Source organism: Pelmatolapia mariae, linkage group LG1 (genome assembly GCF_036321145.2).
Source record: "Pelmatolapia mariae isolate MD_Pm_ZW linkage group LG1, Pm_UMD_F_2, whole genome shotgun sequence".
NCBI classification, from domain to species: Eukaryota; Metazoa; Chordata; class Actinopteri; order Cichliformes; family Cichlidae; genus Pelmatolapia; species Pelmatolapia mariae.
The window spans coordinates 12,727,461-12,749,963 of NC_086227.1; the positions used below are offsets into that span (position 1 = coordinate 12,727,461).

At 39.8% G+C, this 22,503-nt stretch overlaps 2 protein-coding genes across 2 annotated transcripts; both read left to right on the forward strand.

Moving 5' to 3' along the window:
* Nucleotides 1-2,049: 2,049 nt before the first annotated feature.
* On the forward strand, nucleotides 2,050-11,797 carry LOC134626630 (EGF-like repeat and discoidin I-like domain-containing protein 3). Its single transcript, XM_063472613.1, has 10 exons — nucleotides 2,050-2,310; nucleotides 4,893-5,018; nucleotides 5,099-5,230; nucleotides 7,947-8,060; nucleotides 8,261-8,442; nucleotides 8,530-8,685; nucleotides 9,439-9,583; nucleotides 10,278-10,480; nucleotides 10,576-10,728; nucleotides 11,138-11,797. Exons 1-10 carry the CDS (start codon nucleotides 2,235-2,237, stop codon nucleotides 11,279-11,281), a joined length of 1,431 nt encoding a protein of 476 aa, XP_063328683.1. The 5' UTR covers nucleotides 2,050-2,234; the 3' UTR covers nucleotides 11,282-11,797.
* Nucleotides 11,798-15,195: 3,398 nt separating this feature from the next.
* LOC134638407 (hyaluronan and proteoglycan link protein 3-like) lies at nucleotides 15,196-19,094 on the forward strand (the record flags this gene model as incomplete). Its single annotated transcript, XM_063489399.2, has 4 exons — nucleotides 15,196-15,425; nucleotides 15,499-15,644; nucleotides 16,629-16,931; nucleotides 17,360-19,094. Coding segments are annotated over 4 exons (975 nt in total), but the record flags the coding sequence as incomplete, so codon positions are not given.
* Between the last annotated feature and the right edge of the window lie 3,409 nt (nucleotides 19,095-22,503).

A 22,503-nucleotide genomic window follows, 5' to 3' on the forward strand; every position in this document is an offset into this window, starting at 1 on the left:
ACAAGCTGTAGCCTATATAACGTAAGCGTAAAATTCACAACAACACATTAGGCTGAAATACAAGTATACACATTACATTTAATTGTATTTCAGGTAAACACGGGGGATGATAGACCTAAATGACCAGGCTTCTATTTACAGGTCAAGCCCTCGTCATAGATACGCTGAAGGTCAGTGTGACAGGACAAAATAACATTCCCTGTCAAAGAGCCTATGAAAAAGATAATTATCAGGAGGACATGTTAGGTGATTGGAAGATTTAGAATGGTCATTTTTTGCTTGCCAATTAAACACAGCCAGTCTACAACTTTTAATAGCTTTAATTTATCACTTTGAATCACTACAACTCCCATGCCTTCACTGTAAATTACATATATACTGTGCTATATATATAACATAATGTGTTGTACTTTAACACAATTTCTTCTAAAATTTACTATAACGCTTAGAATGTCTGCATTTACAAGATGCTATTTATATTTGCTTATGCAAAGTTATATATTTGTGTTATTGATCGGATCTTTGGGATTACGAGTCTAACAGAGTTCAGATAATTTAATAATATTAATAAGATTAATGTCCCCACTGCAATTGCAGCTTGATATCCACTAGATGGAGACAGAGTTTAATCTCCTTGTGGCGTCTATTAATTTAGCAGGCAACCGAAAGAGGCACTGGCTTTATTGTAGTTTGTCACTTTAGTTTTAAGTACCCTTAGCATTAAGTACTACTTAAAAATAAATAATGGCTATTATATATTTGGTAATAATCTAGCCAGTACCCATGACCAAAGAAAGCGCGTGCCCTCAGATGTGGATCAGTTTGATTTCTGCAGTGTGACTGCTCTGCTACCAAACAGTCGAGTTTTCCCACGAGGATTTAATTTAGACTTGTTAAATCCCTCTGTTTTTCGGTTTCTTTTATGTTGGGGGAAACAAAAGATCCTGTCAGCAAAATGTTCCAACTGCATGTTTTCATGTAATTTTACAGTACTGTGCAAAAGTCTTGGGCGCTCCCTAATTTCTTCACATTTTTCTAGGAAAATGAGAAATATCTTCCAACTGGTTTATTGAAACATTTTCAAAGATACATGGAAATACAGTGTATAAGGCAAAAACAGAATATGTACAATTCTAACAAGCTTGAAAGTTAATATATGTTATGATCATCTTTGTTCTTCAACACAGCCTGAACACTCTCCAGGAATATGTCACCAGGCTTCTTTAAGGACATTCAAAGCTCTTCTTTGGATTGTTTACTACATTTTGTAATTAATAGCTTTTCAGTAATTGCTGATTTGGTACAAAAATGCTGTCAAATTGTGCTATCTTTGGTTAGATTCAGCTAAAGAAATAGGAAGCAGGCTGCTAGTAGCATAAAGATACGATTAAAAATTGCTTATTTACTAAGTTGTATGTCGTGTGTAGACACAACACTGGCTCATCTTTATAGGCCAGTGTTAAAGAAGAATTTTAATAAAGTCTGGCTCCTTGGAAGTGAAATAAAAAGAAGTGAGGTGTGGTTCAAGACTTTTGCACAGTACCCTATGCTACAGGTGTTTTCGTTTCCAGTATATAATCCCTGGGGCTAATTCAAATCTCAGCCTAACCTGTCAATCTGGCCAAGGGGAGGGGGTAGTGGTGCTTTCACATGCTCACAATAAAACAAGTTATTCAACGCACAAATATTTTAGGGTGCAATGTGAAGTGGAATAACAGGTTATTAAGCTGACTGATGCCTTTCAACGACTTTCAGTTAATTTTAGATAAAAGTTAACTCACGGTGAAGAGACAAAATTAAAGTGGAAAATGCCTTTAATGGTAAGGTATATTAGAATAGATAAAGTAAATTTAAAAAATTGACCAGCACCATAGCACATAAATACATTTGTTTTCGTTGTTTGTTGTTGTTTTGTTTAAATGTAGGAGTAAGTAAGTTTGAATTCAACAAGAAGTAAAAATAATGAAAGAAGTGGCGAACAGACTGCCATGAATGAATGTCAGAGGACTTCCTCCTCACTTGTCTCCGCCCACCAGAAAACGTCACACGTCGTTAACTCGGGTATTAGCGAAAATCTCAGCTCTCCCATTTATCACCCGGCTCTTCATCTGCGTTTTAATCGGAATTGCGATATTTCCGACTGCATTTCAAAGCCGCATTGGTATTCAAATTTTAAAAGTAGCGCGTCTTTCCGGACAAACAACCCCCCGGGACAAAGTAAGGCTAAAACAAATATGAAACGTCCTGGAAATGTAACCCCAGCGTATGTAGGAACATTTGCTCTGCTGCTTTGCCTGCATTCAGTCACAGGTAAGTTTCCTTTTGAATAAACGACACGAATCAAAGCGGATTATTGCGTTAACGCAGAACTTAAAAGTTTACTTTGTTGACAGGTCTCTGCCTCTAACACTAGACTCCATTTACTCCTTAAGGGGACTCTGGTGCTGTTTGTTGTATTTTCCATGGCATTTGCTTCCCCTTTCCCAATTATATTGTCAATTCACAGTGAAGTGACCTACTTTGATTGCTTTTTGTTTTTCCTTTTCACATAAATCAACGTAATGCAGGGTGAAAAGAAAACAGCAGATGTACAACAGTAGCCTAAATATCTCAAGTATTTTTACTATTCTTACTTAAGCATTTAGGATTCAGTTTTTTAAATGTGCTCTTTTTTTGCCCCCTGAAAGCAGTCAGTGTAGACGTATGCCTATGATAATGTGAGCTCATTATTGTCCTGGTAGACTAGGTGATTAAATGTGAGACCGGTCTGTTATTACACGTGATACTCTGTTATTACTAAGCTCTATTCTGAGTAGTGATCATTGTACAAGAAGCGATACTAGCAGTAGTGAACAGTTCTCGTGTTTGTTTTCCCCTTTCTCAGTGGACAGTGTTTCTAGAAATGTCATTATTCTCACAGGCACACTTACAGGTGTCCCTTTAGTTGTCTCTGTGGACATCTACCTGGACTCACAAGGATTTGGTGCAGATGGAAAGGAAATTAATGCCATCTGTGCTCCTGTCTGGGGCCATCATGAACCAGCTGTCCACTCATCTAAATTTAGTTCAACATGCAAATGTGATTTTGTTCTCATGGTTGTTGTGTACATTCAGAGTCCCACCTGTCTGTCAGGTGCGGTGCATATCCTGTCCCACCCCTGAGCTGCTGTATTGTCATGCTGTGTACCTAGTCTGTTTTTCAAAGATCCGCATGCTTCTGGAAAACCCAGCTAATCCTGGACATAAACACATTCTGCTGTCAGAGGTTGGCTCATAAAGACAGTGGCTACATCATAGGAACAGCTGTTTTCCAGCTCACGCAGCCTTAGACACTTTCCAGCATTTATTCAGGTTATACTTTTTGAGAATTTAACCACATAAAACTTTATATTGAGTCACATTTCCACTGTATTTTGGGCTATTTATTATGTGTTTATTCTTCTGATCCGTTTTCATGGCGAATAGTTTTGTAAACATAGATTGTGCTGTATTCAAGAATAATTCATGTAGGGTTTTGGCCTCACTGCCAAACAAAATGCCAGTAAATTGCAGTTTGTTCTACCTGGAGCTGCTCACAGTTTGAATGGTGACTGCTGCTGTTGAGTCAATAGACTGGAAAAAGAAAAAAAAGAAAACAAACATAATGAGGTAAAGGTTTTGTAACTTTGAGAGATCTCGTATGACTCATAAGTTTTTGTCCTGCCGCTCCCACTGAGGTCTGAGCGATCATTTCACACAATCCAGGCATGATGTGTGACTCAGTGCTTCCCAGCAAAAACTGCAGGAGCACTGATCAAGGCAGAAACTCCAGCAACACCAGGGAAAGATCTCTGTGTTACTCTTTAGATACACCTGATGGCTGTACCCAACCATTTACCATACATTATCTGCAATAGAACTGAACTTTGGGAAATGCAGTGCTATATTGAGTTGGTAGTGCTGAGCGATACCATCTTTTAGACCTGGGGCATCAAACATAATGCCCGGGAACTAGAATTATCTGCCAAAGACACCAATTTGGCCCACTCTGCAGGTTTGAATAATGTAAAGGAGGGCATATATTTTGGAGGCTTGCAGCTTCTCCTGCTGATTAAGACATCTCCCAGGCCATTCATACTACAACAAAGTAATTAATTAATAGATAAACAATTAAATGACAAGTTTTTTTGTTTTGTTTTTGTTTTTTTCACTATCTACTATAGAAATGTGTGCTTTTTGCAGTGGGTTCACATAAATAATATAATTAGAGGACAGTCTACAAAATGAGCTAACAGAATTTTTTCTGTCATTTTACAAATGTATTTCTTAAAATTTAAAACGTTCTTGTTTTAGAGTAAACATTTGGAGATTCGCATGATCTGCTGCTTCAGTTTTAGTAATTCCTTTCTCCTTAAATTGCTTGTTTGCAACTCCCAGAGTCTCTGAAGATGTCACACGGTCACGGCAGATGGCTCCCCCTCCCTGAGCCTGTTTCTGCCAGAGGTTTCTTCCTGTGGAAAGGGGGGTTTTCCTCCCCACTGTCACCAAGCGCTTGCTCATAGGGGGTCATCTGATTGTTCAGGTTTTCTCTGTATTATTGTAGGTTACCATACAATATAAAGAACCTTGAGGCATCTGCTGTGATTTGGTGTTATATAAATAAAACTGACTTGAACTGAAGCTGGTAGAGACAATTTTAAATTTACTGTCATGATTTTCTTTTTTGCTATGTAAAGGCTTTCGTTCCATTGAATAAACAACATTTTATTTGGGAAACCTGTGGTCACAACACATTAAATTGACTGCTCTTGTACACCAAAGCAGGCCTAAATGTGGCATGCATGTGCAGCTGCGGTGTGAATAGTAAATACTAATAATCGTTGCACTGCCTTTCCTTTATCTCTTTCACTCAGCTGACTACTGTAAGGTAAATCACTGCTACAATGGAGCAACATGCGTGACTGGAGTAGGAGAGGAACCCTTCATCTGCATCTGTGCCGATGGCTTTGGTGGAGACACCTGTAACCTGACAGAGACAGGTAGAGCTGAAAAGGAAAATTCTGGTGGGAAAGCACCGAAGCACGTACCGAAATTAACACCTTTCTTTTTCCATCTTCAGGACCTTGCAGTCCCAACCCCTGCAAGAACGATGGGTCCTGCGAGGTCATCGCTCCGACCAGACGAGGAGATGTTTTCAATGAGTACATCTGCAAGTGCCAGCCCGGCTTTAAGGGAGTGCACTGCCAGATCAGTAAGTTACTTCTGGCTATGAGTCAAAAGCCTGAACTGAACCCTTTTTGTCTTGTGCATCTATAAGACTACATGCTGTACTCCAGAGGACATCTAACTCCTTATTCAATGAATTTTAAAACAATTTCTGGCCACTTAATGTTGACATAAAAGATTTATCGTTTAGGAATGGGTTGCATTCTAATTTATTTTTTTTTAAAGTAGTATTTTTTAGAGAACAGCTTACCCAAAAATGTGAAAAACACAGTAGCAAGCTCCACTTTCAGCAGATTTCTCTAGAAGTTTTAACACAAGGAGTTTTTTCTTCCGGTCACATCTTCGGCAATGAAAGGGATGTGTAGTCCGCTCAGCAGCTTCATGAAAGGAGCTCATTCAGTGGCTTCTGTGGTTATTCTGTTTGGCTAATTAGTAAAAGACCACTCCAAGTCTCTTAGCATGCAGATGCTTCTCACACAGGGTCAACATTGCATCTATTTTAACCCAGTCAAATGAATAGTGAATTCAGTCATATCCTCATAGTAGAATCCAATACAAGTTTGCTTGTAAAATTAGCATTAAAACATAGGGATTATTAGTGGAGCAAATGCATGAGAAAATAAAAAAGGAAGCCAAACTTAGGATGGGTTTTGTGTGTGTGTGTGTGAATATTATTCCTAGACACCTCTGAGCAGTGACTGACATCCTGAACTGTGAATCTGGAAGCAAAAATGATGAAAAGGATTTAATGTATAAACCTTCTGATTCAAAATCTTGCATAACTTTGTGAAGAGGCTTTTTTTTCCCCCTCTTTTCCTCTTTTTGTGGAGGAACAGCTCACCCTCCCAAAGCCTGCACTCTGACCACCAATTGTAGTGTTGGTGCAGTCTGGTCGTCTACTCCCATATTTGCTAATTTTGAACCAGGCAGACAATATACGCCACACTCTATAATATGTCCAGTAAATGCACGGAAATAACGCTCCACAAAAAACAAGTGATGTGATAGTAGGTAAAGAGCCTTTGAGAAGTCACTGAGGTGAAGCCAGAGCGTGTGAAAATGAATTCCACTTGAAAAAAATAAAATGTTCAGTACAGGCCAGATCTTCAGGCTTCAGATTTAAGTAACAAAAAAAAGCAAAGGCTATTTCACGGTCCGTCTCTTGGTAAGATCATTTGTTTCTCAGTGTTATTAGCTGTGCTGTGCCCGTGCTGTTGTGACCAATCCTCTTAGCATTAACTGGAACACGAATTAAACAGACCCATGTGGCATTACGTCAGCCCTGCATTCATTCTGAAGTTTCTAGGCGTTACTAAAACAGGTGAAATAAGGCATGTGTGATGCTTAGGTGTAGGTGTCAGATACACAGCTTTTTTCAAGTCTGAACTTAATAAAGTAACAACGCTTTTGGACTTTACCTTTAAAAAAAAAATCTTATTAGATTTTGTCACTGTCACTATAAAAGTTTGCCCGTAAACTCCTCCTACACAATTAGAGTTAAGCAAACAAAATTGGCACGTAGGTACATTAGGACCCTAAAGTTTCTTATCTATATACGATATTATGCCATCACATTGCCTAGCAACCACCTACCAACTGGCTGAAATGACGCATTTGTAGCATTTATGCACCTATAACACCTTATAAAAGCACTGTATCATTGCAATTTTACAACAGTTAATTTATATTCATATTATAAACTATATATTATGTTGTATCATCATATGTCATATCCCTGTATTAGCCAGTGCGCATACTATTTCTCACACAGAGATGAAAAAGCAGAAGACAGCGTATTTTACTGTGTAGATCGTATAATTTATTGATGCGGCTGAGATTTTCTACTTGTGGATTTTTCATGGAGCAGGGAGTAAGGCTGACTTCCTCTGGCTGCAGGCTTAGGAAAACATCATAAACATGGTACACACTGGTTTTCAATAAAAACCAAACAAAGACTTAACATAACCTACTATTATTACAAAGCAATCTATATACTGGTCATTTAGTAAAACAGCACCTTTTGTCTTCTTAGCTGCTTACCTTCAGTCACATTTTGCCTTTTAAAAACTAAAATACCTGGAATATTGTTTGGTGTGCAATCTCACTACTTGGTTTAAAAATGAATAGGTTCTTTTTCAAACAATAGAGAAGAAAAATGTGCAATCATCCCAGTTGTCTGTAGTCTTCATGTTGTATGAGGGTGCCACCTTGTGGAGATTACCAAGTATTACCTAGACAGTGGACCTTCAATCAAAACTTGACCTTCAATCAAAGGAGAAACATTAATGATACTTAATGACAAATTTCACTATCATTTGAAATACCTTTTTTTTTTTTTTTTTTTAAAGAGCTCAGTTTGTGTATACTGCTGTTGAGCAGATGTTCTAGCTTGTTGCCAGAATAGTTGGTGTGTAAGTGTGTCAGGTGACACGACATGGATATAACTTCAAAGTTTCCGCTGTTCCCACCTGTTCCCTGTTCCTTCTCCAATGACGCCATGCCTCAGGGCCACTTCTGTCAACGCAATAAGATTGAGGGGTAATTATTCGTCATGTTGGAGACACAGTGAAATTATTATGGTCATTCACCTGCTTCAGTCCTCCACCAGTTTTCCCTCAGATGTTTGTGTTTGTTTGACAAGTGTGAACCGCATCTCAAGCACTCTTTGTTTGTTTTTTTTTGTTGTTGTTGTTGTTGTTGTTTTATTTATTTGTTTTGTAATTTCTGAATTTGATTTTCAGATGTAAATGACTGTGAAAACCAGCCTTGTAAGAATGGAGGGCAATGCCAAGATCTGGATGGAGACTACTCCTGCCAGTGCCCCTCACCGTATGTTGGAAAGCAGTGCCAGCTACGTATGTGCACCACTATTAGACACACACATTTCAAACACGGACAGCCTGTTGTTACTCGCTTTGCCTCAACATTTTTTATAAATTTCATTAAGGACTTAAAGAATGATGAGATATCCTTGTAAGCGTGGCTCACTCAAGCATGAGAAAAAGATCTAAAGCGTGGCATGAGTAACAAAAAATCCCTCCATCTCATACCCCAGGGTGTGTTTCTCTGCTGGGGATGGAGGGAGGAGCAATCGTGGAGTCCCAGATTTCTGCTTCCTCTGTGCACTATGGCATTTTGGGTCTTCAGCGCTGGGGCCCAGAGTTGGCTCGACTGAACAACCAAGGCATCGTCAACGCCTGGACGTCAGCCGCACACGACAAGAACCCCTGGATCGAGGTGAGAGAAGTGAATGCTTTTGACGAGACTGACCAGTGCATGACCTGTCCAGATGCTCACTGACCCATGGCGTTTTGGTTACAACAGATTAATATGCAGAAGATTATGCGTCTGACGGGCATCATCACTCAGGGTGCCAGTCGCCTGGGCACAGCTGAGTACATCAAAGCCTTCAAGGTGGCGAGCAGCCTTGATGGAAACTCCTACATCACTTACAAAGTGGTAGGCCAGCAGAGGGATAAGGTTAGACACAACTTTGTACTACATATGTTATTTTCTATTGTGTTTAAAGTGGACCTGTTAAGCTTTTTCTCATTTTCTAACACATAGATACTCTTACAGTGGTGGATGTCGATATTAAGGTGTTAAACAATCTAGAACAATGAGATGAGGTGTAGAATTAATGCCAATGAGCCAAAAGGACCCAATTTGAGACATTTTTTTTTTAACTCTTGCCTCTCCCTGATGTTTATTTAGAGCTGTGTTCCTGAGATGACAGATGATATGTGCTCTCACTGACAAGCTCCACACACCTCTTGTTTGAACCCTCTATTTGTAAGAGGCAGCCAATCAAAAAAAAAAAGTTGAAGGGTAGGCAGTCCAAACTGCCCTGTTGCACCAAAGTCCAGTGCAGGACAAATAAGGAGTATTCTCTTTGTCTTCAAACTTCACAACTATATACTACCCTTGGGGGACCTGGGTATCTAGGTTGGCTAAGCATTTGACCTTGACCTTCAAAATCAACTTTGACTCCAAGATCAAAGTTGATCTTGAAAAGAATTTAAAGAAACCATATTGAGTAATCTATCATATGAAAGGGCACAGACAGAGCTGTACAACACACCGTGACGCCATAACAGGCTGACATCATCATGTTGTAATAAAAACATCATAAAACATCACAGTTTTAGTATAGCCCTTGCCCTTTGCAGGTCGTGCTCTCTGTCTTGTTAGCTTTGTTTATTCAGTTTGCTCACCTGTGTTTTTTTGCTGCAGGTTTTTGTGGGCAACATAGATAACGACCGCACAAAGACGAACCTTTTTGACGTTCCTATCGTGGCCCAGTACATCCGCATCATCCCCGTGGTTTGTCGCAGGGCCTGCACGCTGCGTATGGAGCTGCTGGGCTGTGAACTTCATGGTAAACACAATGAAACTTCCAGCACTGCAGTAAGACTTATAGCAAGGTCAGAGAGCAAAAGCAGTTAGAAAAAAGATAGGACAATAATGAAAAAGGACAGGTGGTGTACACTAAGTCAAAGTCAGGTCACAGCCTTTGTGAACCCTTAACCTAAACTGCATAACTTCTTGCAGCATCGTTTATGTGTCTTGTGCTACTGTGTTGATGTCTTCTTACTGTGGTCTTGCTGACAGGTGAAATGACAGACTTTTTAAATTTAATTGCACCACATCTAGCCTAGTTTGACCACATAGAAGATATCCACTATAACTCTTTGGTGCAGTCCTTATTATGAAACAACAAAAGAAGCCATTTCAAGCACTCAAGACGGCCGGCTGTGTTTTTGTCCATCTTCAGCTTTTGTCTTATTTGATCTTAACTCTAAAAGGTTTAAAGAAAAACAGCTCTGTGTGCTATGTTGCATGCTTTCTTCTGCTTTGTGTGGCTCTTCTGTTTTTTTCCTTTCACTCGGTCACTGGTGGGTGTTTGTGATTGTAATCAGTTACTCGCTTTGTGAATATTCGTCATTCTTAAAATGTTGGGTGAAGTTGATTCTTCTTTTCTGTCGGGTGATTTCAATTTTTCCCCTCTTTTCTCTTTCTGTCGCTTTGGCTTCCCCCTCCCTCCGTCTGTCCATCTGCCTTTTGATTCACAGTTTATTCAAACACGGCAGGTTGCTCAGAGCCTCTTGGTATGAAGTCTCGGTTCATCTCAGACGGGCAACTTTCAGCCTCCAGCTCTTACCGCACGTGGGGCATTGATACTTTCACGTGGCACCCTCAGTTTGCCCGGCTGGATAAGGTGGGGAAGACTAATGCATGGTCTCCTGCTTACAACAACCGCTCAGAGTGGATCCAGGTGAGGGAAACCGCAGCAGTCACCTTTTTTAAAAATCTTGTTTTCTTTGAAGTTACTAGTTGGTAATGCCATTTTTTTTCCTGCTCCTTCCCCAGGTTGATCTAGAGAAGACAAAGCGCCTCACGGGCATCATCACACAGGGTGCAAAGGACTTTGGAGTAGTGCAGTTTGTGTCAGTATTTAAAGTTGCTTACAGCAATGATGGGGAGTCCTGGAGTACGGTGAAGGAGAACACTGGAAATGATAAGGTCAGACGTATGTGAATACCTGAAATGCCATTTCCTCTTTTTTTCCCATATATGTCAAAGCTAAGTTAAAAATAAGGTACGATATACTTTATTAACTCAAAAGTTGAGAAATTGCTGTGTTGCAGCAGCCAAAACATTAAACAAAACCTAATAAAATACAATATGACAAAATGATATTTTGATTCAGTAAGGTAAAAATGCAGGAGCTGTATTAGAAAACCTACACAAAATCATAGAAAATTCCACTTCACCTCCACTTCAAAAAATTGTAATCTAACAAACAAAACACACACCCATGCATGCACAAAAACAGTCACTGACACATGAGTAAATGGGAATGCTACAGTTATGAAAATGTGTTCAAAACAATGTGTTTTCATTTAACAGTAACCTTAACATGTTTTTGCAGCTCTTCCAGGGAAACACTGACAACAACACCCATAAGAAGAATCTTTTTGAGCCTCCGGTCTATGCTCGATACGTCCGAGTCATCCCCTGGGAATGGCACGAGCGCATCACTCTGCGCATGGAGGTGTTGGGCTGCGATGATTAGAAACTAGTCAATAACCATTTATCAGCACTCCATCCTCATCCTCAGATGCTCCGTCTGCTCGCACCACAGCAGAGGACAGATTGCAAACGGAATCATTTGCTTTGTTTTTTACTCCATGGGAATCATATTTGCTGAATAGCTTGGACTTTAACACTTGTAGCACTTTGACTGTAGCAACTCCCCCCCCTAATGTTTACATTGCTAAAAGTTTGTTTGATGCTGCAACATTGAACTGCTCACAGATCCCTCACAGATTGATCATTTGTCCTTTAGGAGCTTTTTTTTGCACAGATCTTCTCTTAGTCTGTCTAAGAATGCAAGCCCTGAGATTTTCCCGGTGTAATACAGAGTGTATTTATGGCATTTCCAACCACACAGGACAGGAACGCTTGTCCAGAACAGGAAAATGATAACTTTCACATTTTGACTCCACGGATGAGTAGGGTTTTCTGTTTGTTTGTTTGTTTTGGGGGGGGTTTAAACACATTTTGACACCTTTTTGCTTTGTTCCTAAACTTAATTTCATGACCAACTAATTCTTTTTACAAAAAATGTGAAATATGTAGAAAACAGCAACGTTTTGCATTCCTTTTTTAATTCACTGTTGATTAACATTATTAAATGTTTAAAAAAAAATCTCTTTCTACACTTTGTGTATCTTTTCAGCTGAGACACTAAAATACATTTTTGAGCTAATGCCCATGTTAGAGTAGATGTTTACAGCTGATTTAAGCATGAGCTGACTTGTTAGCAGAGTCACGTACACGGGGTACAAAGTGAAGGCGTAGATAAAGAAGACAAAAGTGAGCATTCTTTTGTACAACTCAGCATTTAAAAGGAGATAAAACTTAAAAGAAGGTGCAGTTTTTGAGCAGCCTGGCGTCGGCTGTGTTCCTCTTTGTTTCGCAAAGAACAAACTGTTCTAACCACACAAAACATGATGTGAGTCTTCATGCTCAGCCTGGTGATGGTGAAATTCAAGCTAAGGAATTCAGGAAATCATTTCTTAAACACCGATACACAAAAACACATCCTTTAACTTACTATTATGTTTGCAATTTTATGTCCTTTTTATAAGGTTTCAATGTGATTCCACTTTTATAGCAGTTTTATTTTACTCTCACATCCAATGGGAATCTCTACCAAACAGTGGAAACACTGTGGATGTCAAATTTGAGTGAGTGACACGCAGTACAAAAGTACAGGAATCACTCTTAAACTGTTTTCTAACAACCAAATTAGCTCAAACAGCCTGTTTATGTAATAAATAAATACATGATACAGCAATAAGAAAGAGACATGGCAAAAATGGCATCCATGGGGGAGTTCAAGGAGAAAACCACTGCTGACTAAAGAGAACACAATGGCTCGTCTTACATGTGCCAAAAAACATCTTGATGACTTTGGGGAAACTATTCTGTGAACTGACAAGACCAAAGCTGAACTTTTAGGAAGTTTTGAGTCTGTTACATCTGCGTAAAACTAACAGCATTTCATCAAAAGAACTTCATAGCAACAGTGAAACATGGTGGTGGTAGTGTGATGGTCTGCGGATGTTTTGGTGCTTTCCTGAAGCACACTTGGATGTTCCAAAACACGCCAGCAGGTTCATCTCTGAGTAGCTCCAAAAAAAAAAAAAAAATTGGAAGCGGCCTAATTAAAATCCGGACTTTGATCTGATACTTAAAACACCACTCATGCTTGAAAACCCTCCAGCATGTTTGAATAAAACAATTCTGTAATAAAGAGTGTGCCAAACTCCTCCACAGCAAGAGAGACTCGTTGGAAGTTATCGCAAACGCTTGAATGCAGTTCTTGCAGAAGACTTTGGCTTGCTCTTTACACCAGTAATTACACCTTGTTAGCCCATAAGCTCACAATCCTGGCATGTTTGGCCTCTGGCAACATCTTTCATCTCTGTAAAATAAAGGCAGTGGAGGTCAAAGCATCTCTAACACATGATACTTCTTCACTGTTTGTGTCTGCTGTATATGACTGTGTAGGTCATGTTTTCCACACCATAAAAGGAGTTCTTTTTAAAGATTATGGTGTTTCTAGTAAATGCTGCTGCCCTCCATAACAAGTATCTGCTTTCAAAGAGTTTTCCTCCACAAACAGCCCCTCAGCGATCCCATGTGCCTTTCCCGTTGAAGTGTATTACTGTCGTGACCTTAAAAAAAGACAAAAATAATTTTGTGTATTTTAATATTTTTATAGAGCCTCCACAAAGAGTTTACCCAATAGTAGAATAATATGCATAACATAAAAAGCTAAATTTCCATCAAAATCACGATGATCTTTAACTTTCTTTTAAAGCTATAAACCACTGTAACTGCGCTTACTTTGCGGGGGTGGGGGTAATTTCTGTAGGTCTTCTTGAACCGCAGATGCCCTACCTCCATTCACAGCTTGCACAAAGAGACACACACGGGGATGTTTCCAGCAGCTTGATGACTGAACTTTAGCGTCAGAGCAGCGGTACGACCCGATACTCCTCAGGGAGAAGAAAGGTCAGGACACTCTTCATCATTATTAACTGGCCCCATATAGCTGCACCTGCTTTATCATCGACAGAGACTGAGAGGAAGCTAAATGCGGTATTAATATCCTGGGAATATTTTTGATCACTTTGCCTCCAGCTCTCCAACATCAGACCTTTCACACGAGGTGGAAAAACCACGCAGACAGTTTCGTGGTAAGTGGGAAAGAAAGCCATCTAATAATTATTATTATTATAACAACTGTACGTCAGATATAATTTGTTAGCTTTAAAAGTTGATTAAGGGTTTCTTTTGTTTTGTTTTTGTTTTTTAACCGGTAAACTCTTGGGACTCTTGTATTTCACCTGCTTGTTAGCTGGTCGTTTTTTTTGTTTATTCTCACCTGTATTGCAGGTGGGCCTACGCCATGTTTCTAAACTGAGTAAAGTGTGGTAAGAGCTGTAGCATTTAGAAAACGTCATTAAAGGTCTATGGGGCGATAAAGGTGAACAATGATGCTCAGATATTTCTTGTTCCCACGTACCTGCAAAGGAATGTGGGGGGTGGGGGGGTCACCAGAAAACTACTGTGACGAAAATTAATGGCTATTGTTAAATCTAAACACTGAAGTCACTTTAAGTAACAGTCCCGCAGTGTAAAAACGCCTTTTCCCTGTATAAACACAGCAAACTATATACAGTGAGGTCATTACATTTGGCACATCTGCTAAAATTGTATCGTGCTTTCCTTTACTGCTGCTGCTTTATCACAACATCCAGTGTTCACAATACAGCAAGCAGAGTCTTCATTAAAAAAAACAAAACTCTTGAACAAATACTTTAAAACTGGCTTTGATGATTCTTCTTCTTTCGTCTGAGTCACCATGGCAGATCATCCACATCCATCTCACTTTATTCCCAGTATCTTCCTCCGTCACACCAACCTTCTCCATGTCCTCCTTTACTATCATAAATCTTCTCTGATGTCTTTCTTTTGTCCTCCTCCCTGTCAGCTCCATATTCAACATCTTTTGTCGAGTATATTCAAAATCCCGACTCTGCACATGTGCTAACCACCTCAGCCTTGCCTCTCCTTGTCTCCAAGCTGCTCAGTCTGAGCCGTCCCTCTGCTGAACTCATTTCTGATCTTGTCCATCCCTGACCTTTAATGATTAATTAGCTAATATTTTTTCTCTTCGCAGGTTTGAGGATTGTGCAGACACTGCTGATGATGATTTGGTGCTTCCAGACTGTATTGTTGTTCATAGCTCACCTGGTTCTCTCAGACTGGGCCCCGGCTGCCCCCCCAACCCAAAACAGCTTCTTCTACAGTGACTACCTCAATGAAAGCGGCAACAACGAACGTATGCACATTATTGCTCAGACCCTAACCTTTTAATATAAAATCAGTATGATAAGTTAAATTTGTATTTATTCTGCAGTTCATTTTATTGGTATGAAACTCCACGTGGACTCTGCTGAGCCATCAGTGCTTTCGGTCAGAGGGGGTAATGCGACCCTGCAATGCAGATTTTGGTATGAGCCTGTGCCGAGCTCACCAAGGGAGGTCCGGGTCAAGTGGTCTTGGCTGCCCGCCGCTGGGGGACAGGAGACTGACGTGATCGTGGCTTTCGGCCCTCAATTCCGAAGTTTTGGAGATTTCAGGTTAAAGAAATGATCGCTGACTGTTTGACCTTGTTTGTCTCTAAACTATTAACATGCACTGTCTGTCGGGCAGGGGTCGTGTGCAGTTCCGACAGGATTTCCCAGGAGATGCTGCACTTGTGTTGAATAAACTCTGGCTGAATGATACAGGTCGCTATCGGTGTACTGTGGTGGATGGACTGGAGGACCAAAGCACAGTGGTTCACCTAGAGTTACAAGGTGCTCCATTTACACCTTCAGCTATAGACAAATTTCCTGTTTGCTTCAGTGAATGAAAGCTGCGACATGTAGAGTCTAGATCAGCGATCCCCAAACTTTTTGGCACCACGGACCAGTTTATGTCCGACAATATTTTCACAGACTGGTCATTAAGGTGTCGCGGAGAAATTCAACAAAACCAGTACCGGTACCAAAAAGAAGATGATTTATTCATAACACACGGGAAAAGTCCCAGAGAAACAGAGTTAACGATAAAAACGTCGAGAAAACAAAAACAAAAACAAAAAAAAAACTCTGACAAGCTAAAAACCGATAAAAACTTCGCATCCAAGCCTCAACTCTCACGGCCCATTACCAAACGACTTATGGACCGGTAGCGGTCTGTGGCCCGGGGGTTGGGGACCGCTGGTGTAGATATCCATTATCAAAGCAGACTGCTTTACATTTAAGATCCATGTACTGAAGGTGAAAAGCTTGAAAAGGCTTGCATCGGAAATTTGTATGTTATTTAAACACATTAAATGCATTTTACTGTGTTAGTTACAACAGAAACTTAACCTTAATACCTTTAGGAACACCTTTAATCTGCAAATAAATCATCCATTTAAAAAAAAAGCAAAAGACAAAAAAGCTGCAAACAACTGATAAACATTTTACTTTCCAAATTGAGTTGCCATAGAAAACCACACAATTAACTTTAACCACTCATCTGTTTGGTTCAGCTGACCCAGTAGCCTGTGATTTCCCACTGTTGCAGATCAAAGTGTTTTCTTTTGTAGTTTGTAGTAAGAGCAGAGGATTGCAAACCTACTTCCTGGAATTTAAAAAAAAAACAACAACAACAACAAAAAACCCACAAGCCAGTGGTAGTATCACCTGGTAAGCAAAGTAGTAACAATAGATGAAATAACAATAGCAGTGAAAGCTTGACACACTTTGAAGTCCACATAGATATTCTGATGTCTGATTGAATCCTCCACCCAGGTGTGGTGTTTCCCTACCAACACCCTCGTGGTCGTTACCATCTGACCTTCCTGGGAGCCCAGCAAGCCTGTAAGGAGCAGGACTCAACAGTGGCCACCATCACACAGCTCTTCCAGTCTTGGAAAGAGGGAATGAACTGGTGCAATGCCGGCTGGCTGGCTGATGGGACAGTCCAGTATCCGATCACACAGTCCAGGGAGCCCTGCGGGGGAGCCCGCCTCGCCCCGGGTGTCCGCCGCTACGATAGACTTCACCTCTACCCTAATCACTACGATGTCTTCTGTTTCTCCTCTTTGCTCCAAGGTGAGGCGAAGCAGAAGGTGATGCGAGGTCAACAAGGCCACAGAGAAGCTAAAGTGATATTGAGTGGCCATTTCCTGATGTGTAATTGTGTTTTCCTTACTGTGACATGTCAAGATGCCCACACTGACAAAGATTAGCAGATCCATTACTTAGCAGTTTCACACCCTCATTTCTGAAGAGCTCAGTGGCACAGATTCCCATTTTCTCTCTTTAAATGTGCTAAGACTCATTTTTTGAGCCCCCATTTATTTATACAACCACTGTATGAATAAATGACCTAACTGAATATTCTAATTAATCATAATTAATTTTGCAGAAACTCAAGTACAAATACACATTAGTATTTATGTGGGATAAATCGCAGTTAAATAGCAGTCTGAAACACATCTGTGCAGCTAACTGTCAAAATAAATGTGTTTTATTCTAAGGGAGAGTCTACTACCTTCAGTCCTCTCACAAGATGAATCTGACTGAAGCTCAGCATGCGTGTCAGGAGGACGGAGCAGAGATTGCCAAAGTTGGACAGCTGTATTCTGCGTGGAAGTTCACGGGGCTTGACCGCTGTGATGCCGGCTGGCTGGCCGATGGAAGCGTTCGCTATCCCATCACCAGACCTCGAAGTAACTGTGGTCCGTCTGAGCCAGGGGTACGCAGCTTTGGTTTCCCACCTCCACAGCACAAGCATGGAGTCTACTGTTACAAATTAGAGACTGAAAGTGTGTAGATCTCCACCCATCCTTGGTGGGCCATAACATTTAAACATTTTTTTTTAATTATTATTATAGCCAATAAGAGGCTTAACACTGTAGACGAGTGTACTTCTGCAGTCTGCAAAACATATACAGGTTCACAAGATGATGAACAGAAGAAGCTTTAATGCCACACCATTTAAAAAAAATCAAAACTCTTATACATTTCTTTCCATGTGAGCTACTACAGATTTTACTTATAATTACCACTGAAATTATTCAAGTAGAATAAAACTACTTTCAGCTGTTTCTTTATTAACAAGGGCTCACCACATCAGCTAGCACTGCACATTTGATTTAGCAGTTTTTGTAGAGCTTTTTCACTTGTTGGATCAATATGTAAACGACTACACTATGGAGCTGTAAAATACTCCAACAGAATAGTAAAAAGAAAATCCCTCGTTATATTTGACACGAGGATTCAGAGCTCAAATACTGGAATTCCTGTAGTTTTTAAACATTTTTTTCCTTTCACTTTTACTATAGCTGAGAGACAGCAGAAATATAAAAGATAGGAAAACCTGGGGAGAAGGAAAATAACATTCAAAACAAAGTTGCTGTCTGATTTCCTCTTTCATACATGAACGTACAGCATTTACTGTGGTGTCTCACCAAGTTGTACTTACATCGTCTGAAGCACATGACAATCAACTCAAAACCTAGCAAAGGAGCTGGCTAGTTGATTTTTTTTTCCTAATGGAAATATATATCCTATTTATTACAAATAAAGACCCTCATACAGAACATCTGTCTTTGTCTCTCTGCTCATACTGCACCTCAGTGTCTGAATGTATAACTTAAGCATGCCACCTGTCCTCAACAAATAAGTCTGTTAATTGTTAAACTAAAAAAAAGGTGTTTGAATTAAACTATCCTGCTAATTCGCACACATTTATTTTAAATACTGAAATGTTTGAAATAATTGTCATGATGTAGGTTTGCATTTAAGATGCAGTAGCCTGGCACAAAGACACAAAACACTCCAGGCTTTGTCCACAATGAAAAAGAAAACGTATCACTTCCACTTCTTTGAGTAATTCATGTGCAATCAAAAAAAAAAAATCTGTATTTATATATAAGAAGGTATGCCCTTCTCTATGTAAACTGAGCTTCGAGAAGAAGATGTTCGATTTTCATCCTGACCCCTGCCTTTTTCTGAGGAGCCAACTTCTTAAACACTTTCGTGAGGGTCATAAAGTAATACTCATCGCAGTCTTGTGGTTTTGGAGTGTCTGTCTGTACACCTTTGTGACATTTAGAGGAGTCCGTCTCTGTACTCCTCTTCATTTTCCTCCCAGTGTCACATTTGCCTGATCTGGTGAAACTGTGAGACACAGAATGGCCGCCGCTGGCTCCATGGCTGTTTTGACCCTCTGAATCTGAGACGATAGTTATGCCTTTACCGTTCACATCCCTCTCCTGTGAAGATAAAACAATTTTTTTAAACCAATTCAAATCTCTTGGATGACTTTCCTTTTTGTTTTGGAGTGCAAATAGCTTAAATATGTGCAGGGTTCACATCTCGCCATAAGGATTGTGGTAATCAGTGGGACCTTCAACCGATGTTAGCATATTTAAATTTAGCAATGAAACAGAAGCAGCTGGTTCAGCTGGTTGAAGGTAATGGTTATTAGGTGACTGCTGCTTGTCTGATATATGGCTGGCAGTGCATGATTTTATTAATATAAATAGAAAGGTACTCTACTACAATTAAAAGTCCATAAAAATCGTAAAATGAAACCTATTCTCTCAACCCCCTCAGCCCCAATTATCATGAATGTTGAATATCAGAGACATCCACTCATTCTGGGCCATCTCTTTTTCCTTCAGAGAAGGGGAGTTGTGCCCCATCTATTAATTTTTTGGATGTCCCCCTGATGTTTTTAACAAATGCTGGTTTGCTTTGCTTTGACAAGCTGACCAATTGGAAGGGGCTGAGTCTCTTTCTAAAGTGGCTACAGCTTTTCCACTAGACCACACACAAAGTATTCAATAAACTATGGACATGCACACTAAATATTTAGGAACATTGTTAAGAGATGATGCATATCTGCTTTAACGTAGAGCGTGTGCAACACTACACCATCACACCCTCACCATGTCATATGAAGGGCTCCCTCTGTCATTTTGGATTCTTTGTGTCAATTCAGCCTTTAGTTTGGATAATTTCCGGGCCCTCCTCTGTTGTTGCTCACCGCAAAATGACAGATGACTGTGGAAAGTTTTCTTTCTTATTACTGTGGCTTTGCAGTACAAACAGTGGTAATGCGCCTGACTTCTGCACTGGAGTCTACACCTGTGGAAGGTGTATTCTGAAACAGAAAAGATGTAAACATCATGATTAGGAATGAATTGTTTTTGCTGAAACTTAAAGTTAGGAAACATACTTCCAGTTTCAAAGGCTTCCCTTCGATGGCTGTCCAAGTGGATCCTAAGACTGGGGCGGTTTGTGGGTTTGAAAATTTCAGGTGAACAAAACGGACAATGAAATTTTCCTGGAGAACAGCAAGTGTTGCATTTTTGCAGAGCAGGAATAGAAGATCCCTTCCGGATAGACACGTGAAACTGGAATAGATAATAAAGTCATTAATCTGAAAATATCAGATGCATGAAGAAGGGCAGCCAATAACAAGTCCTAATGTCTGCTGGAGGTACGACAGCAAGGAAGCTTAGTAGAAATGCAAGTACTTGGAAACAGCAATGTGGAATCATAAAGTTTTAATTTGTGTTATTTAATGTGTCCAATGCAAAGAAAAAAAATGTGTAATTCTGATTGCAGTTGAATCACTTTTAATGACTCTTAGACCAGGTTTGTCAGCAACTGCTAGCCTTTTTCAGAGTTAAACTTACTCTTTGCATCTCTTAAACAATGTCAAAAAAGAAAAATGCAAACAAACAGTTCCTATGACCATAGACTAGCTTCATTGTTAGCCACCTACTAGATAAGCTGAATGACACTTAGTTAGCTGCCAAATAGAAAACAGTCAACCTGCTATGAAGGTGAAAGGCTCATAATCAATGCTGCCTGGAATAAAAATACTTACATTTAACTGCTGGGGACTGTCCATCTTTCTCACAGAGCTACCTGAGGCCTGCTCTTCTTCTTTGGGGAGCTCACTGCAGTTTATCACCCTTTATATTGCTTTGCTGCCTCCTTCTGGTTTTGAAGTGTCTGTCTGTACACATTTTAACATTTTTGTACTCCTTTTCGTCTTCCTCACGTTCACTTGACCAGGGGAAGCTTCGGTGCTCTGAAATGATAGTTATTTTGTTACAGTCAAAACCTTTGATGTAACTTGCCTGTGTGATGCTCAGTTTGTAGTAACATGCAAGTAACATTATTCAACATGCCCACATCTTTCTAAAGTGCTTATAAACCAGCTTTGTCACCGACTGCTAACCATTTTTAGGGTTAAAGTTACTCTTTTGCTTCTCTTATGTTAAATAAAAATATAAGCAAATAATTTCCACTGTTATGATTAGCCTATCTGATATGTTGCCTGTAAGCCAATTAGCTACCAGACAGAAGAGTTAACCCCCTATGAATATAAAAGGCTCATAATAACTGTTAGTTGCTAGCTAAAACAATATTTGCATTGTACTGTTGGTCACTGTCCATCTTGCTCACAGAACTACCTGAAGCCTGTCTTCTCTATGGATATAACAGCAATTGGTTATCCTTTAAATTGCTTTACTGCCCCCTTCTGGTTCCTGTCAACAATAGTTTGAGTCTTTTAATTAATCCAGTGAATTTTAGAAACCTTTAACATTAATCCCCCCCCCCCCCCCTTTTAGTCCATAGACTGTAGTACATGTGCAAACTTGACCTTAACTTGCACCAGTAAAACTGTAAACACTGCTATCTATAAACAGTAAGTACAGTTGTCAGTAAAGAAGTATGCACAAATCTTGAGTCACCACTCTTGTCTTTATATTTTGCTAGAAAACTGCTAAATAAATGCAGCGATTTTTTGAGTTTGTACAGTTCTAACGAACATGACAGTCAATATTTATTATGACCATCTTTATCCTTTGACACAGCCTGAACTTTCTTAAGACAGCTTCCTTCTTTAAATAGTCTTCAGGAATAGTTCTCCAGGCTTCTAGAAGGACATTCAAAGCTCTTCTTTGAATGTTTTGCCTTTTGTTGTGTTCTCTGTCAAATTTATCCCACACTAAGGTTGAGGTCAAGGCTCTGTGGAGGCCAATCCATGACTGATAGTTTTTCACTGTGTGTTTTTCTATCCAGGTGAGCTTTCAATGCATTGAGAATCTGGTTTGGGATTATTGTGATGCTAAAACAAATGCTGTTCCCAGAAACTTTCCAAATGGTACTTCATGCTGGATTAAAATTTCACAGCACTTTTCTGTGCAGAACAGCAGTTGCTGAAATGAAGCCACAAACGCTCGTGTTTTACAGAGGCTGTAGGCACTCACCTCACTCCTGACCTCCTCTATACCTGCTGATGATGATTTTGAAGCAAAAACCTTACATTTGGATTCATCACTCCATAAGACTTCTTGTCACTGATTTTTAGAACAGTTTTTATGTAACTTGGCATGCCTGCGCCTTTTCTCCCTGTTTCCTTCCTTAAGAATGGCTTCTCGACTGCCACCCTTCCACTGAGAATATTTCTGATGATGCTTCAGTGAACAATGTAGATGGAGCAGGTCCTGTCAGGTCTTTGGTGGATTTTATTCCCCTGTTTTTTAATAACATGACTCTCAGATACTTTTCATCTGCTGTAGATAGTTTTTAAGTTTAAAAGGAAACTCTGAAAACATCATATTTTTGTTTCTGTTATATAGAAACTGACAATTTG

What these genes read in the sequence shown, in the direction of transcription:
- LOC134626630 (XM_063472613.1), top strand. Translation starts at nt 2,235, where the DNA reads ATGAAACGTCCTGGAAATGTAACCCCAGCGTATGTAGGAACATTTGCT. An exon ending in CTGTAACCTGACAGAGACAG is followed by an intron (nt 5,019 to 5,098) that starts GTAGAGCTGAAA and finishes TTCCATCTTCAG; the next exon opens with GACCTTGCAGTCCCAACCCC. An exon ending in ACAAGAACCCCTGGATCGAG is followed by an intron (nt 8,443 to 8,529) that starts GTGAGAGAAGTG and finishes TGGTTACAACAG; the next exon opens with ATTAATATGCAGAAGATTAT.